The 18,511-nt window shown below is 42.7% G+C and overlaps 2 protein-coding genes across 2 annotated transcripts in view; one reads left to right on the forward strand and one right to left on the reverse strand.

Moving 5' to 3' along the window:
- Positions 1–4,006, reverse strand: part of PNPLA8 (patatin like domain 8, phospholipase A2) — a 35,956-nt gene extending 31,950 nt beyond the window's left edge. Inside the window, exon 1 of the mRNA XM_083699177.1 lies at positions 3,878–4,006. The gene's annotated coding sequence lies outside the window, so the exon portion shown is untranslated. The remainder of the gene's footprint in view (positions 1–3,877) is intronic.
- Positions 4,007–14,489: 10,483 nt separating this feature from the next.
- On the forward strand, positions 14,490–16,526 carry LOC310825760 (mesotocin receptor-like). The gene is made up of 2 exons (XM_083699575.1): positions 14,490–15,574; positions 16,301–16,526. The coding sequence occupies exons 1-2, from the start codon at positions 14,662–14,664 to the stop codon at positions 16,498–16,500; spliced, it is 1,113 nt and encodes a 370-aa protein (XP_083555701.1). The 5' UTR covers positions 14,490–14,661; the 3' UTR covers positions 16,501–16,526.
- Positions 16,527–18,511: the final 1,985 nt, after the last annotated feature.

Below are 18,511 nucleotides of genomic sequence, written 5' to 3' on the forward strand. Positions count from 1 at the left end.
TCAGCCCTCCGCCTTCCATGTCTGACCCACCACTCACTGCTTCCCCACCACCACTGAAGAACCAACAGCTCGGGCTGTCCAGGCTCATGGAGAAAGGAGATAGAAGCCTCAGAGGAAGGGGAAATGATGACAGGTATTTAAAATTCTGCAATTCACAATTTCTCCTCTAAAGGACATAAAATATTATTCTTAAATATCATGGTGATTTTTAAAAATGCATAAAATTAACACTGCGGCCTGCGCAGGCTGGGTCTTCCTGTTATATACCTGCTGGGATTGAAAAGGCGTCTGACCCTCAACTAAATCTCATAGTTCTCCTGCTGAGTGCTTTGGTCTGCCCACCAGATACCAGTGTTTTTGTTACAATCCCCTTCTCAATTAAGTAATCAATTTTAATCTAGAATTTAAAATCTTAAAACTTTATTATTTGTTAATTAGAGCAAGTAAACTACTGCGCTCACTTCATTACAAACAGTATTTCTGTTGGGACACTGTGTACGTGCAGCTACTCACACAGAGTCAATTAAGGTTTGGCAGACAGCCAGAAGGCAATCTGAAGGAGTAAGTCTGCCTGGTGATAACAGAGACATGGAGACCGCTCCCTGATTGGTCAAGCTCTCTCAAGGGAGTGATAATTAATGGCCTACTAACTGGAATATGTTAGTTCAGAGTTCGTGAGTTCAGAGTTTGTGTGTCAGTGTAGGAGTTGTGAGTCGTGTCAGAGAGAGCTAGCAAAAGATCCATGTTCTGTTCCTGTAAATAGTCCACTGTATATAATAAACACCTAACTACAAGTTCCTGGTTCCTGCTTTGTCTATCCTGTCTGCAGCCAAGTCACCAATTGCTTCCGTGGATTCTGCGTGTACTCTGCTAGGTCTGGCTACGGTCCTGCAACTAGTCAGAAAGCTGAGAAACACCAAATAGGCTTTGCCAATAATTTCTACCTGCAACACACTTGAGCAAACCTGCTCCTCTTTCACAGATATTTTGTTGCCATTTGCAACTGTAGCTGCCTCTGATTAGTTATCATTTAACTCTTGGGGGAAATAATTAGCATCACACATCAAAGTCCCAAAAGTCAACTGTAGTATTTATTTATTTAGCCACGCCCCCCCGGCCGACGAGATTGGTCGACCCAAGGAGTGACGCCGCCGGGGACTCTCTAATGTCGCGGGGGCTAGCCACATCCCCCGCACAGAGGGGCGAGCTCTTGGTGAGCCCGCAAAAAGGCTTTGGTGGGCAGGCACTCGGGGGCCACAAGAGATTGCTATTTCAAAATTGCCTGGGGGGCCATTTGAAACCAGCCTGGGGCTGCAAGTGGACCCCAGGCCGGACTTTGGACCTGCCTGGTGTAGGGGGGAAAGATTCAGGGCACTGAACAACTTATTGCCCAGTGCCTTTCTAGCAGAATTAATTATGTATAATAGTTGATATTGTAGAATAAATTATGCAAAATGATTTGGGCATTTGTTTGATTTGCATACGGTAATTTCTTATGTTTGCTCTCTGATTGACATGTTTGTTTCTTTTCTTAAACCACTGGATACGTAGCCTAAACATCCCTTTCGTGGACAGAATATGGAGAATATATTCCTGTATGCATAAAGTGTGCAAGGGGCACAGTAATAAGGCTTATGCCTAGAATTCAAGATGGGCTTAGCCAATACTATGCATTTTTATTTGTCTTAACACCACCATCTTTAATCTACTACCCCCCCACTGAAATATTGTGGGGAAATGTTCACTCTTTATGGTAAACAAGATTTAACAGAAACAACTGGAAGATGCCTGCAGTCAGGAGGGTTTGAAGCACCAACCCAAGCAATTCAAATGGATTAAAGCACGGTATTGCCCTGGCACAAATAATCCACTAAAAAAAAAAAGAATTTTGTGATGTTAGGAAATTGGCAGAGGGTTCCTCCAGGCAACATATCTATTCAGCATCCATTCTGATTTGCTTGAATTTACACATGGTGCTTAGAATATCTTGGTTCTTTATTGAGTAAGTCTATCTGATTTGTTTATTGGACAGTTACATGACAACAAGCAACTTGAATTTGCCAGTGCATGAGTAAATCCTATCTGAAAATGGAGATGGTTTGGAAGAGCAGAGAGACGTGTAAACAACCTGCATGCAAATTAGGATGAATGCAGGATAAATATTCGTTGTTGTATAACTGTCCCATAAGTCAATTGGAATCGATGCTCAATAACGGCTGTTTACAGGATGCTTCCAGACTTTTGCCGTTCTCAGGTGGGATTCATTCACATAACCACAAATTCTGATGGCACAATTATAGTTGCTTGGACTTTTTGTGTTAAGGAAAGCAACAGGAAAACATACTGGAAAGTGTGGGATGACACTTGGTTTGATGCAATATCATCTAGCCTCCCCACAAACAAATCAGAAGCAATGCTCATTAAATAGTCCGCATCATCTAATCTACCTGCAAACAAACCAGGATGAATGCTGAATTATCAGGTTTCTGGAGGAGCATGAAAATAATACTTGACTGTACTACAAAACTCTTCTACATTCAAACACTAGGTGGCAGCCGGAAATGGAAAAAGAACTTGTTTTCCGTGTAATTACGGTATGTACACTGATAAATATCTCAAACTTACAAATGAAGCATACTAGCCAGCAATAAACTTTCCTGTCCTTTTGTTTATATGAATCTACTCTCTCTCATTCTCCGTGACTTTGCCATTGTTATAAGCATGCTATCCATTGCAAATGTCTGTTTAGTTTGGCAGCTAAGCAGAGACACTGTAGGGCGTAGTTTATGACATACACATAAACTTGAAAAGAGGCAACTCTGCTTTCACCCTCCTTTGCACTTCCCTGTCTCTGGAGATGGGAAAGGATAATGTGAATGGAAAGAGACAGACACAGGGAGGATTCTTAGAATGGGTCTATCTATGCATAGCTAGCAGAGAAGAAGAGGGTCTTGGGAATGGAAGGAACAATGTTTTGAACAGGTAGAAAGGAAAAGAGGAAAATACTTGAGGTGGCAGCTTAGACAGGAAAGTTTGGAGGAGGGTGGGAGAAGATGCAAGAACACCTTGCATTTATTTGGGTCGCAAACAGTGAACAGCGCAGCTAATCTGCCATAAATCCAGTTTGAGACAGGTGGTTGTTTGAGTGGGAGGGAGGGACATAGTAATGGCTGATAAATAAGGAGTTTATGCCTAGTGGGAATGTGAACAGGGGAACTGCCCTGTGCTTTCGGGTCCCTGTGTCTGGCACCAATGGCCACAGCCAAGAGCCCTGCTGATTTCCACTCATCAAATGAGGCTCTCAGTCTCCTCCTTAGAGCAGAGCAAATAAGGAGACGGCCACCAATTGCCCCAAGAGAATGGTCCTGGTGGGCTTTTAAGAGGGTGACTTTGATAAGTTAGTTTAATGTTCCTTGTAAGCTGCCTTGGTATGGGTTATTTATTGGAAGGTGGGATGTACATTAGGTCACATTGACACCATATATTTAAAAGGCAGCTCTGGCTGAGACCCTACTTGCCTGCACACTGTCTTGCCAGAGTGCTACATGCACTGGTTATCTCCTGCTTGGACTACGACAATGCGCTCTATGTGGGGCTACCTTTGAAAGTGACTCGGAAACTACAACTGATCCACAATGCAGCAACTAGACTGGTGACTGGGAGCAGCTGCCGAGACCATATAACACTGGTCCTTAAAGACGGTCAGTAGCCAATGTAGGGCCCGAAATGGGGTTATGGGGTATGTGTAAGCAGAGCCAGCCAACCGCACCATACACCAGAGAGAAACCTAACCCAGGCTCCTCAGCTATGCCAACTCGGAGCTGGCACAGCAAAATAAGTAAATAAATAAAAACTTAAACAAAAACAGCTCCCCTACCTTCTTTCCTGGCTGGCGTAATCTGGCAGAGCTTCAGATGCAGCAGCTGATCTGCCACTCTGCCCCACCTTGGCAAGGATTTGGACCACTCTGCCAATTCGTTTAATTTGGCAAGAAGCGCAGGCAGATGCAGCTTAGAATACCTTGTAGAGCCAGTTACGAGGAGATAAAGGAGATTTTGTTTCCCAACAGAAGAAGAAGTCACAAATACAGAGACTGATCTAGGTGAGCCAACACACTTTTTACATTTAGGTCAAGCTCTGGATTGCCTTTAAACATGCTCAAACAAGAGCAGACGGACCAGTTTTCAACACGTCAGGTGTTAATCAGCTTACTAATGTCCGGATGTGCACTTTCCTTTACCCCTCCCCCCCTTTTACATACATTTAAACTGCAATGTAATTGACATGATCTGTATTATTATTTTTTGGCATTTTCCTCAACTCTGACTTAACTGCTTACATTTCTTTCTTCCCTTCCACCCGTTTCTTTACATATACACCTGCCAACTTAGGAGAACCCTCCATGCATGTGATGAAATAAATTCTGGTCTATGGAAGTGTATGCCATTGTGATGCACATCCTTCCTCTGTGGGTTAAGCGTTCTGGTGGTCCATGCAGCACTTACCCAGGTTTGATGTCCTTTGGTAGGAGGTCAACTGAAGTCTTATTGACGTTCTGTAGCGTTTGCTTTATTGACACAGGTTGTTCATAGGTGGAGGCATAGTTTAATCAGGGCTTTCCCCCCAGCCAGAATTCACTGGAACTCAGTTGCAGCATCTCTCAGGTGGGTGCCATTGCTATTATAAGAGAACAAGGAGGTGTTCATTGTGAGTCCTGGCCCCTCTTTTTCTAGAAAAATAGCACTGAGCTTAACCATTCTAACAGGCAAAGTTCACAGCTCCCATATCATATATTTAGGGGTATTGCCACCTCCCCCCCCTCCCCCAATGCTTTTAGATCACAGTCCAAAATCACAGCTCTCTGTTCATTTTTTCTTCTGCTCCTGTCTGAAGCCCCCTTTTCAGGAGAGGAATCTAGGTAATTCATCTTCTCCAACCATCACTGAATGAAACGCGTTGTTGGAACACCAAGGCTATCAGCAGGCAGGCATATTTTTTTTTTATTTGTATGGTTTTCCACCCTGCTCTTTCCTTCCACAATAACCAATAATGTAGAATACACAGCATTAAAAACACAATTTAAAACAACAGTGGCACAGATAAAAATGAGCTGCGTGGGTAATACTCAGCAGTCAAAAGTAAGTGTGACATTCACACAGCTTTTTCCATTTTCAAAAGCAGTTTGAAGAACCTTCTTGGGTTTTTCTTTCAGCAAACAGATTGATAGAGGGGAAAGTTCAGTTAGTGTCATCCGGCTGGATGTGAGTTGGGAGTCTCAGGGGCAAAATTCATGTGCAGGCAGTGCTTCCCCACAAGTAAGTGATGCTTTTGTAGTCGGTGAAATCCATCCCTATAAATAAGAATCCAAGGTTAACCTATGACCCCCGGTATACAATGACACTGCGGGTTCCATTGAAAGCAGGTTAAAAGATTACTATTACAGATAGGATCTCCCAGGGGATAAAAAGAGTCATGTACTGATCTCCTGTTGCGCCACTAGTCTTACTCCTTTGTTAGATTAAGGTTCAAGTTCCCCTGCTTGATTTATAGTTTGTGAACTGCAGGGAGATAGAAGGTGTGTCTGATTAAGTTATCTGAGCACATTTACATCTGATTTTTTAATCTAATGATAACAATAGTAATTGGATGTATTCCTTTTCTTTGGAAAAGTATTATTAGGCACTCCCTGTTTTGAGTACTGAGAAATCCCAGGGACAACACCAGCACTACAGGGTTTTGCTTATACCGGAGAATTAGAATACAGTGGCAACTTGGGTTACAAACACCTCGGGTTACAGACTCCGCTAACCCGGAAGTAGTACCTCAGGTTAAGAACTTTACCTTAGGATGAGAACAGAAATTGTGCAATGGCGGCATGGCGGCAACAGGAGGCCCCATTAGCTAAATTGGTACCTCAGGTTAAGAGCAGTTTCAGGTTAAGAACAGACCTCCAGAATGAATTAAGTTCGTAACCAGAGGTACCACTGTACTTTTGTATAATCTGTTTTAATTATCCAAGTAGGAAGTAAGCACAGGGCTGAGGAACCTGTATTCCTCTAGAGCAGGGTTTCCCAAACTTGGGTCTCCAACTGTTTTTGGACTACAACTCCCATCATCCTTAGCTAGCAGGACCAGTGGTCAGGGATGGTGAGAATTGTAGCTCAAAAACAGTTGGATCTCCAAGTTTGGGAAACGCTCCTCTAGAGGTTGCTAGACTCCAGTTCCCATCAGCCTCAGCCAATATCGCCAATGGTTGGGGTGATGGGAATTGTAGTCCAGCAACATTTTGGAGGACCATAGGCTCCCTAGCCCTGACATACAACATACATTCTTACAGTAAGCATGTGTTCAGCCCCTCCAAAGCTAAACCTGTTGCAGCTAACTGTGGTAGGAAACTCAGCTGGTTTTGTTTTTGTCTCTTCCAATCTCCACAGTGCTGTTTCCATTTCACACACACTGCCCACTGCACACACACCTTTTTCTCCCAGATGCTCAAGATGGCATACATGGTTCTTCCCCTCCTGATTTAATCCTCACAACAACCCTGTGAAGTAATTTAGGCTGGGAAGCAGTTGCTGACAAAGTCACCCAGTGAACTTCCTTGCTGACTGGTCATTTGAACCATGGTCTCCCAGGTCCTAGTCTAACATTCAGTACACTGAATTGGTACACCACACTGGCTGTTACAAGGGCATCATATTTTAGAGGAAGGAGATGCAAGAATCAGAAAATATCCACTGAAATAATGGATGCAAAGCATACTGGGCTGGATACAGACTTACAGCACAATCCTAGACCACAGTTCAAGAAGGACACTGACAAACTGGAACGTGTCCAGAGGAGGGCAACCAAAATGGTCAAAGGCCTGGAAACGATGCCTTATGAGGAATGGCTAAGGGAGCTGGGGATGTTTAGCCTGGAGAAGAGGAGGTTAAGGGGTGATATGATAGCCATGTTCAAATATATAAAAGGATGTCACATAGAGAAGGGAGAAAGGTTGTTTTCAGCTGCTCCAGAGAAGCGGACACGAAGCAATGGCTCCAAACTACAAGAAAGAAGATTCCACCTAAACATTAGGAAGAACTTCCTGACAGTAAGAGCTGTTCGACAGTGGAATTTGCTGCCAAGGAGTGTGGTGGAGTCTCCTTCTTTGGAGGTCTTTAAGCAGAGACTTGACAACCATATGTCAGGAGTGCTCTGATGGTGTTTCCTGCTTGGCAGGGGGTTGGACTCGATGGCCCTTGTGGTCTCTTCCAACTCTATGATTCTATGATTCTATTCTATGATTCTATGTCTACTTGGAATTAAGTCCTATTGAATTCAATGGGGTGTACTCCCAGTCCTAGTTAAGTGGGGTTAGGACTGCAGCCTTAGTCATGCTTACACTTAGTGAAATCAACAACTGAACGTTAGTCATCATTACTAACTTAAGTCACACTGATTTCAACGGATCAACTCTAAGCATGGCTAAGGTTGGATCCAACCAACGGCCAAAAAATTGTGCAATATAATATGAAACCATTACAAGTTTATCAATGAAGGTGCAGCTGATAAGTAAAAAAATCTAGAGCGTTGTGAAATTTTACAGAATCTCTGATACTCTCTCTTCATATTCCTGCATGCTGAAACAATAAATATTCCTTTGGTAATCTTGTTTATATGGCTACATACATCTGCTAGCAATCATTCTGTTCCTAGAAGGACTATGTTTATGTTACCATAATTACACTGAAAAATCCCAGATATCGCAGAGCCTATTTTTATCCTAACGATGAAGTAGTCAACAGCTCTTCCTATTGAAACATCCTGGCTACTTAGCCAAACTATGAAGTAAAGTTCTTGCGATACATTTTGTGGTTGATAATCACTGCACACAAGGGAGAAACTATTCTAACCTATTCATTGTGGGTGCCTCCACATGGCAGCTTCTTCTGTACTTGGTGCTGAGCATTTTTATTATTTTATTATTTTTGCAGCATCCACATAGCATCAACCCAATAAAAATGCCAACCTTACTCCCCTACCCCAATTAATTCCAGATTTACCATTTATGTTTTGTTTTGCTACTTACTGGCTTTTCCACAGAAATTGTAAGTTTGGATTAAATGGGGAAATAATATGGGTAAGCTTTCAGATTAAGACAATGTCATGTGGAAACTGTTCCAAACTTGCATGCATGCAAACCACAGACTCCAGAGTGAACAGCCACCTAGAAGTGCCCCATGTAGCTTCAGGAATTTTAAATTCACTATTTAGTGCTTTTAAAAAGTCAGTGAAAATCCAAATTAGAGAAATATTTCCCTTGAGCTTAACTGAGAAAAATTGCCTGGTTAAGTTTCCTAAAAAATATTATCTATATTAATGCTGCAGTATGTATTTACCTAGGAGTAAGTCTGAATTCAATGCGGTAGGCAAACGTTTTTTTAACTCATCAATTTTTGGACAACTGGACAAAATAATTTTAACTGGTTGATAACCCCATTTTTTATTACAATACAAATGAACAACCACCACTATTCTAATGTAATTGTAAACTTCTAAGGACCTTGGTTTTGTTATTTTTCCTCTAGCAAACATAGTTCCTTTCCCCCTTTAGAGGATATCGAATGTCCATCCAAACTAAGCAAGAGGCCTTCTAGAGTTCTTCCAGGCTCCCAGAGTCTGAACAGACTCTGCTTCACTTAGTTCTCTTAAAAAACAGCGTCTTGGGATCAGAGCCAAAAACTGAGGCAGACGTTCTGAATCAAAACACCACAATGGGGCAAAAGGTTGGTCAACAGTGGCAAAAGCCCATATGTTCTGTGGTGCAAGTTATGTGAGGTCTTTGGTCTAATAGACCTGTGTATTTTGGCTCATTTAAAAAATGGGATAACTTCATTGAACATTGCATATTTGGAAGGGTCTGCGGTCATAGTCCCAGCACACATTTCTCAATGGGAGAAGGAAAAAATGAAAATCAGCTTTAAAAAATTGATATATCGTTATGGAAGTTTGCATGTGCATTCTTGACACAACTCTATGAGTCAAATGTTAAGTCTGGCTTGACCCTTATATCCAGTTTGTTATGTACTGAGGTTTCTCACCCTGGGCCAGCAGGGGGATACTGTAGATAGTTATGCAAATGAAGGATCAAAAAGTGACGCTCAGTGATTGGATAGTTTTAGAAAATGGCAACAGTTACATTGTTCTGGAGCTCAGGCTGACTGAGCTCCTCAGCTTAGTTCTGTTCCAGCTTACAAAATAAAGAGCTGCTTGGGAGAAATCGCTGTGTCTTCTATGTCAACCCACAACTTAACACTGGCGACGAGGATAGGATCGATCGACATCAGAGCACAGCCAGATGTGGCCATCCTCTGAACGGAGCTGAATCACTGAGCTGAATCACAGAGCGAAATCTCTGAGCGAAATCACTGGACAGAACCAATTCAGAGCTGACTGTTCTGGCTAGAGCACTGTGTTCCATCCATCGCCCTTCATGCCGGCATCGGAATCATGGCTTCACTTGTGCCTCTACCACCATTTGCGCCAGCCTCTGAATCATGGGACTCCTACCTCGCTCGGTTCGACTGCTACCTCCATGCCAATGAGCTGACAGCAGTATCAAAGGAACGGAAGCGGGGCCTATTTCTCAGCCTCTGTGGGCCTGAGGTGTTTGAGACGGCCCGAGCATTGGTTGCGCCTGAAGCAGTCCAGGCAACACCGTGGGACACGATCCAAGAGAAGCTCCGCAACCATTACGCACCAAAGCCGTCCAAGATTGCTGCCAGGAGATCCGCAAGTCCAGCAGCCCGCGTCTTGCTAGGAAGCCAGTTCCAGTGCATCACGAAGAGGCCAGCAGTGATGAGGCATCCTCCAGTGAAGACGATGACGTGCACCAGACAAAGCGGGAGCGCAGGAAGTTCCAACAGAAGTCCAAGGGCCAACTGGAATGTGCCGACTGCGGAGGCAACCATTCCCGTGCCAAGTGTTGATTCAGAGACGCCATCTGTCGGAAGTGTTCCAGAAGGAGCCACATTGCTACGGTCTGCTGATCGGCTCCGTCTGACACCCCCCCCCTTCACTGACTCGCAAGTCCAAGTCTTCACTCCAGTCTGCCAAGGAAAGCTGTTTCGCTCTCACCAACTGCCGCTGCCCGTCTGGAACCACGATTGGCCAAACCGACTCGCCTACGCGACGCAAGTTGAACGTCACGGTGCTCATTGAAGGAGCTCCATGTGACATGGAGATTGACACCAGGTCTGCCCTGTCCATCGTGTCTTGGAGCACCATCAAAAGACTGGTACCCAGAGTGTCCAAAAGGCAACTCGACTCTCACCGTGTACACCTGAGAGACTACCAGGGAAACGACATTCCCGTGGTAGGCGTTGGCTGGTTCCGGATTGCCTTCAAGGATTTTTCGGGCCTGCTCCGGTTGGTGGTGGTCGAAGGTCAGTGGCCAAGCCTCCTAGGGCTAGACTGATTTGATGCCCTCGGCCTGGAAGTCACCGGCATCAACTGCATCTCTAATGCAGAGACTGAGGGTCTGGTCAAAGACTTTGCCGAGGTTTTTGACGGCACTTTGGGGCAATATACAGGTACACCCATCTCCTTTAACCTTGATCCACAAGTCGCCCCCATCAAGCTAAAGCCACGCCGGGTTCCCTTTGCTCTCAAGGCTAAGGTGGACGAACAACTGGACAAGCTGATCGCCCAAGGAGTTTTGGAGCCGGTTGACCAGTGATTGGATAGTTTTGTATGCAAATGAAGGATCGAAAAGTGACGTTCAGTGATTGGATAGTTTTAGAAAATGGCAACAGTTACATTGTTCTGGAGCTCTATATAAGCAGGCTGAGCTCCTCAGCTTAGTTCTGTTCCAGCTTACAAAATAAAGAGCTGCTTGGGAGAAATCGCTGTGTCGTCTGCTGTGTCAACCCACAACTTAACACAGTTTATTGGTGGGTGGGGAACCTGAAAACTCACTGTACAGTGGTACCTCAGGTTACATACGCTTCAGTTACAGACTCCGCTAATCCAGAAATAGTACCTCAGGTTAAGAACTTTGCTTCAGGATGAGAACAGAAATCGCGCGGCAGTGGCACGGCAGCAGTGGGAGGCCCCATTAGCTAAAGTGGTGCTTCAGGTTAAGAACAGTTTCAGATTAAGAACAGACTTCCAGAACGAATTAAATACCGTACTTAACCCGAGGTACCACTGTAATGTGATATATCTCATGAGCACGAAGTGAGCTTAATGATTTAATATTTTATATGTTTGGCATGATTCTCCATCTGCAGTCATAATTCCCGCTTCACCCCCCCCCCCCATTTCCAAAGGGAGAAGGAAACACACAATAGCTGTGTACACACTAGACCTTCAAAGCACATTATTTCCCTCAAAGAATTGTAGTTTACCCCCTTACAGAGTTACAATCTTTAGTAGCTCTTCACAAACTGCAGTGCCCAGAATTCTTTGAGGGAAAGAATGTGCTTCAAATGTGCTTTAAAGCTGTAGCGTATACACAGCCGTAGATTGCAATGTGATATCTGGACCTTGAAAACATGATAGTAGTGCACAACTGTTTCTGCATTTCAGTTTTGGACATTGTAAATGAATGAAAAGGTCAACCCAAAGAGGCCAGGAAGGCAAATTGCATTGAAAGGTATAATCTGATCCAAAGAACTATGCACTTTCCTTGTTGTGTTTTACCTTATTCAAACACAGAAAGAAATGGAATGGTGCAGGTTCACAGTCCACCCATTTCCTGAGTGTTGGTGTTAAGTTGTGAGTGAACATATCAGACGACCCAGCAATTCTCCAAACAGCTCTTGTTTATTCACAGGTCAGAACAGAACTGAACTGAAGGGTTCAGCCAGCCTGCTTATATAGAGCTCCACTAGAACGCAACAGTAACCATTTTCTGTAACTATCCAATCACTGAACGTCACTTTCGATCCCTTATTTGCATATGTGGACCTGAACTATCTACAGTATCCCCCTGCTGGCCCAGGGTGAGAATTTCAGTACATAACAGTTGGCATTTTTGTGATGAGAGATGAAGAAGCAGGTGCACACTTGTTCCTTTTTTTCCACAGATCTTGGAATAATTTCAGCAAAGAAGTTATCAAACTGGCAGGAATGGCTTGAGCTCTTAGCCAAGGACGCAGATGTCGTCTTGGTCAGTGGGGACTGGCAAACTGCCTGCTGCAGAAACCCTGGAGAGCAAGATCTTGGTTATTCAAGTTGCGGTCCTTGAGGATGCAAAACCCTTAGATGTGGCTCACATGTGCCCACATTCATAAGCAACTGTAAAATGAGAACTAGTGCATGTGGTTTGGCACGTGGTTATGCATGAAATCTAAAATAGATTTAGGATCTTGGCAGTCTGCATTTAAGGGGGATCAGAAGAGGTTTGGCTTAGGGCAGATCCATGCCATACAATTATAATACACACTCAGTGCACACTTAAAGCACGTGACTACCTCCAAAGAATCCTGGGAACTATAGTTTCCTTCTCACAGCACTATAATTCCCAGCATCCTTAATAAACTGCATTTCCCAGCATTCATTTGGGGTTGTGTTGGATGTGCTTTCAGGTTAGCAGGGGAAGAAATGCATAGCTGAATTATAAGTGGCTTTCTGAATTTGTTTCGAGAAGAAGATCTGCAAGCATCACCTGCGAAACTATAAGTTCCAGAAAAGCATTTCAAAATATACTGGACTGTGACCAGCTACTACTTCCTGTAAATGTGAAGGAACCTGAACACTAATGTATGGCATTCCATTTGTGGTCACTTTTGCCACTGTAAAAGCTAGGCTTTCGCTGTTTCGGGAACATCAGTTTACATTTCTAGTCCAAACAACAACATTAATATATAGCACACTATAAAAGAGAAGCGGAAAACATGAGGCTATGTTTATGTTAAAGGGAAGGATTTGATGAACTTGCAGCAATTTCACACATCCGGTGACTAAGAGTATTTTCTCTTGAAAACCTCATCTAAATACAAACCAAGTGTTCGCTGTGGAAGAATTGTTGACCTTAAGAGAAGCCGAAGTACATAAGAGTTTGCAATATAACAAATGCAAGGACGTCCCCCCCCCCCACTTTTTCCCCAGAATCAAAGCTGGAGAAATATTTCTCAGTCGCTCAGTTATTGCTATGCAGCTTTAAGCAGGCAGGGGAATGCTCGTTTTGAGGATACTGTGGATTCGTTTTGCTTTATGGACACTGATTATCAAGACTTAACAACACCTGCAAGCTAAGTAAGTACTATAGCCCTTTTTAATGAATACAGAGAGAAGAGTTGACCTATTAGTTTGCCGATACACAACATGCCTTAAACTGGTGGAAATAAGAAACAAGGGACAGTGTTTGCTCGGGACCATTTGATATTTATGATAGTAGGGCGGGGAGCAAAGGAGGGAAATTGAGGGAATATTTGTCGGAATGTAGACCAAAATATTGCACACCTCTGTTTGATAATACTGTAGAGACTACAGCGACAGGTGTAGGATTTTAGCTCTGCTGTGGAGCTGCTTTGTACAATACTCAGCAAGGCAGCCTTGTGTTTGCTTCCGAGTATACCCTCGTTGGGAATCTGTTCTGGAAGAACTGGTATGAGGAACCGCTACAAAATTGTGTATTTGCTATCACATTTTTGTTGCATTCATGCATTGCGTATTTTCATTGCAGACTAATATGGGCACATCCTAAAAATGTAAATGTATGAAGCAGCCATGCCCTTCCCAAAATCAACAGTAGTTTTTTTTGCAATAAAACAGTGTAGTCTATACCAAGAAACGAAGAAGCCTGGAGAGCTGTAAATCTGCCTGGCAGTTTCACAAGCTGTGGTCATTCAAACGGCAAAGAAAATCTTATTTGCACTTTTTAAATCTGCATCCTCCATTGTATTTTTGCTCAATGTGAAAAATACAAGAACAGATGTGTAGTTCTAGGTTATATTGACATGGATTTATTTTGTATGAAGAAAGGGATTCCAATCATGATATTTAATTTTGTACAAGGAAAGAACAAAGGAGAACTAGGATTATTTTTGGAGACATCTTTTATAGTGAATGCACCTTTTTGTGGTGGGAGAAAAAAGTTAATGGGAAAATATGGTCCCCTTGTTGAATATATTGTTTTAAGTCTACTTCTTTGTTCTGGGGGTTTTCATTCCTTTTTGATGAAAAAGTGCACAGCCTTTCCATGTACATACGTAGAAAGCTTTGTCATTATATGATGAAGAGAATTATGGTACATTAAAGAACACAGTTGTCACGTAGATACTAGGCAAATATTCCATAAGCAAATGTATAAGCATGAATTTGGCTGCTTTTATTTTGGGATGTCAATGCAAATAGGTAGTTCACTTTCTATAAGCCAACAAGTTTCAGTGTATGTGTGTGTTTCTGATTTTCCTCCTGGCTAAGACAACTGCAGTTTCTCAAGTTACATAAAGATCTACTTGTTAAGAGTAAAGCTGCTGTGGTTTTTTTGTTTTGTTTTTAGATGTTTTTATTGGACAACGAGAGAGAAAGTTTGAAATTCAAGTCCACTGGTGCGTGAACCCATATGTTCCAAGACACACTGAAACATAAACAACTGGCGATATATTTAATAGCTTGTCTTCCACGGCTGCCAACCTAAGTGACCCTCTCTGAAAGTAGCTCTTCTGCATTATGAAGAATTTCTCATTTTCCAAAGATGACTATGAGCCTGGCGTTCCTTTCCTTCCCGGTTTTCTCAACTCCACAAATGCACCAGCTCTTCCCGAAAGGCAATCGAGAAATGAACAATTAGCTCTGGTAGAAATCGCTGTGCTGGGGATAATATTTGCGACAGCGTCTGTGGGCAACATCATCCTCATCCTGGTGTTATGGAGGAGAAGAATGAAGCTGTCTAGGATGTATGTTTTCCTGCTTCACCTGAGCATTGCAGACCTGATGGTTGCATTCTTCCAAGTTCTTCCACAGCTCTTTTGGAAAATTACAGATGTTTTCATGGGCCCAGACATTCTGTGCAGAACCATCATTTACCTCCAGCTGTTGAGCATGTTTGCCTCCACTTATATGATAGTGGTTATGGCACTGGATAGATACCAAGCGGTGTGCCACCCCATGGCCTCTTTTCCAAAGAAGGCGGCCCTTTGGAACCCTCCAATCTGCACAAGCTGGTTCATTTCTCTGGTCTTCAGCGTTCCCCAGGTATTTATCTTTCGGAAGAGAGAGGTATCCCCAGGCATCTTTGACTGCCAAGCCGACTTCATTGAACCCTGGGGCACAAAGGTGTATGTGACTTGGATTTCCATAGCTATTTTCTTCCTCCCTGCAGCTGTCCTCATAGTATGTCATGTGAGGATCTGCAGAGCAATTCAAATGCACATGCATTTGAAAAGCTGCAATGAATTGGAAGTGACGAATCAGAAGGAAATACAGCCATGCCAGGGAAACAATGCAAGTTGTACATCGAAGGCTATGATCAAGACTATCAAGATGACAGTGGTGATAGTTGTGGCTTATATTTTCTGTTGGTCACCTTTTTTCATTGCACAGCTGTGGACTGCCTGGCACCCCAGTGATGCTAGGACTGAAGGTAAGGCCAATAATCTTGCCCGATACATAGCCAATAATCACATTGCTATATTTTAAATATCTGGATGGACTTATAATAGTTCTAAACATGGGCATAATATTAAACGGCTTAATAAGAAAAAAAATATCAAATGATATTTATTGCCAATTTAAAGAACAAACACAGGAAATCAATTGTTTTTAAATGAGTAGAATTTTGCTTCAAAACTTATTGAAATGCTTGTGCCCCAAAGGCTGCTGAATGTTATGCCCATTATGATTTATGAACAACTGGAGCAGATCAACTGGAGTATTTGCTCAAGTCAAAACTGAACGAGACATTTCCAAATAGTCTATAGTGCAAGAGAAACACTATGTTGAATTGAACAATAATCTGATTCTAGAGAAATAATAGACTGGATTTTGAAACTGTGACAAAATGTTTCTAAAGATATTTGGAAAATCTTCAGCCATTTCCAAACAAATCTATAGTAAGTTAATTGGTTGAAGATCAATGGGATCAAAAAATTTCTTATGTATATCTTTTATTAATGTTCTTTTATTGAGTGAGTTTACACTTCAGGGCATAAACATCTGTTCAGGGTATAAAAAACAGTTTTTCATTGAGAGAGAGAGAGAGAGAGAGAGAGAGAGAGAGAGAGAGAGAGAGAGAGAATGGTAAAGTCATTTCCCCTGCAACATATTTCTTTGTCTTCTCTGAATGACTTATAAATTCTTTTCCTTTCAGGTCCAGTAATAGCCATTCTTATGCTCCTAGGGAATCTTAACAGCTGTGTTAATCCATGGATTTATATGTACTTTTGTGGTCAAATACCACGTTGTTCAAAAAAAATACAGGACAATGCTGCAGCTCATGAAGAATCTACCATTACAGGCAGTGTTAACTTGGGAGAGAAAGAATCTGAAGATAATATCACATCTGTGTAATCATAAATTCTTGCTTTTTTGGCTTATATTTGTTTCATTGAACCATTTTTTTCTAATGTGGTATGTGCACATGTGGTGAGAAACAATATTTCTTTATATATGTATTTCCTTAATTTTGAAGCAAATATATTCAAGGTTTAAAAATTCCCAGCACAGTGTAAAAGGCATGTTATATGTGAATATTTTTGCATGCCAAGTGCTGAACACCATACATACCAAGATACATCTCAAACTACACACATTCATAGGCTCCTCTCAATTCTGTATCCTCCTCCAGCAAGTTTAGTGAACGTATTATAATGTCTCTAAGGTACCTTTGCCACGGTAAATGCATATCTCAACTCTCCTAAGGTTGTTTTTACAAATTATACCAAGCACATTTTTTTTTTTTTTAGTAATATGACAATACAACAGGCTTTAGAGAAGCGTGGGGGAACTTCTGTCTCTAGATAGGTTTTTGTACTCCAATTCCCATCAGTGCTAGCCATCATGTCCATGTGGCCTCTGGAGGGTCTGTATTTGAGAGAGGGAAAGTGAGTTCCCATTAGTGATTGCCCTATGTGCAGATTTCATGTACTCCCTTCATTAAGCACCAGGTCATGTGCTTACATATGAGGTAATGTGAGCTGCACACTCCACACTAATTAAAATACATGCCAACTCATAGACCCGGCACGATCTTGGCAAAGCTGAGGAACAGCGACTTACCTTACAGAATTCGTATGTGAAGTAAGATTGACGATGAAACACTCTGCCTATTAAAATTGCTTTATGAGCTATTGTTTATTTTACTCCTCCTAGTCCTGTGGGCAGGAAGGGATAGATATGTCAGTGAGCAGAACAGAAATGAGTTATTAAAGTCACTGGTGGCTCCAGTGAAATGCTGCAAGGTTGAGTATAAAATCCCATTGTTACATGGTCATATTACATGGAACTTTTGATCTAGAATGTCCAACTGGAGTCTTGCCAGCCAGACTGTACTTTTCAGGATTTTCTTGTACTCCTGCTTCCTACCTTTTTATTCAACCTTACGTTTTTCACCTTCTGTTTTCTCAAGTCTCTCTGAACCTCCTCTGCTGACATGCTGTGACCAATGATTCAGCTTCTGGCACTGCCCTTTCAAAAACTTGGCAAGGGCACTCAGTTTCTTGGTATTGACGTTTGGCTCTACAAGCGTACGTTTTGTAAAATTGTGAGAGGACTGTGGCCTATTTCCTGGCTGTCGGCTCACACTGTGACTCACATCCCGGGCAGTTTCTTACTGCCACAGTCCCGGGAGGACATTATCACAATATCTCTTTGTGGGTCCTCTAGCACTTGATTGTGTTCTATAAACCTCATGCTGTTGGCAAAGCAAATTATGCACTTAATTTGAATTAATTGAGAGAGGAGTAGTCAATTATTTAGAGGGACACGGGTGGCGCTGTGCATTAAACCACAGAGCCTAGGACTTGTCGATCAGAAGGTTGGCGGCTCGAATCCCCGCGACGGGGTGAGCTCCCGTTGCTTGGTCCCTGCTCCTGCCAACCTAGCAGTTCGAAAGCACGTCAAAGTGCAAGTAGATAAATAGGTACCGCTCCGGCGGGAAGGTAAACGGCATTTCCATGTGCTGCTCTGGTTTGCCAGAAGCGTCTTAGTTATGCTGGCCACATGACCCGGAAGCTGTATGCCGGCTCCCTTGGCCAATAATGTGAGATGAGCGCCACAACCCCAGAGTCGGCCATGACTGGACCTAATGGTCAGGGGTCCCTTTACCTTTACCTTTAGTCAATTATTTATGATGATCTTTCTGTAATTTTGATATGAAACCAAGAGTGGGGACTCCTGCAAACTTGTAAGAACATAGCAAACTATTATGCTAAGTAGCCCAACTGTCTACACTGAGTGGCAGTGGTTATTTGGGGTTTTAGGCAGGGCAGTCTCCTGGTCATACTTGGAGATGCTGGAGACTGAGCCTAGGATCTTTTGAGTGCAAAAGCAGATGGTCTACCACTGAGCTATAGTTCCTTCA

Source organism: Podarcis gaigeae (assembly GCF_964106915.1).
Source record: "Podarcis gaigeae genome assembly, chromosome: 10".
NCBI lineage: Eukaryota > Metazoa > Chordata > Lepidosauria > Squamata > Lacertidae > Podarcis > Podarcis gaigeae.

Bases quoted from the DNA above. Each gene is read 5' to 3' on its own strand.
- LOC310825760 (XM_083699575.1), top strand. From the start codon at position 14,662: ATGAAGAATTTCTCATTTTCCAAAGATGACTATGAGCCTGGCGTTCCT. The intron at 15,575-16,300 runs GTAAGGCCAATA...TTTTCCTTTCAG, and splicing joins CAGTGATGCTAGGACTGAAG to GTCCAGTAATAGCCATTCTT.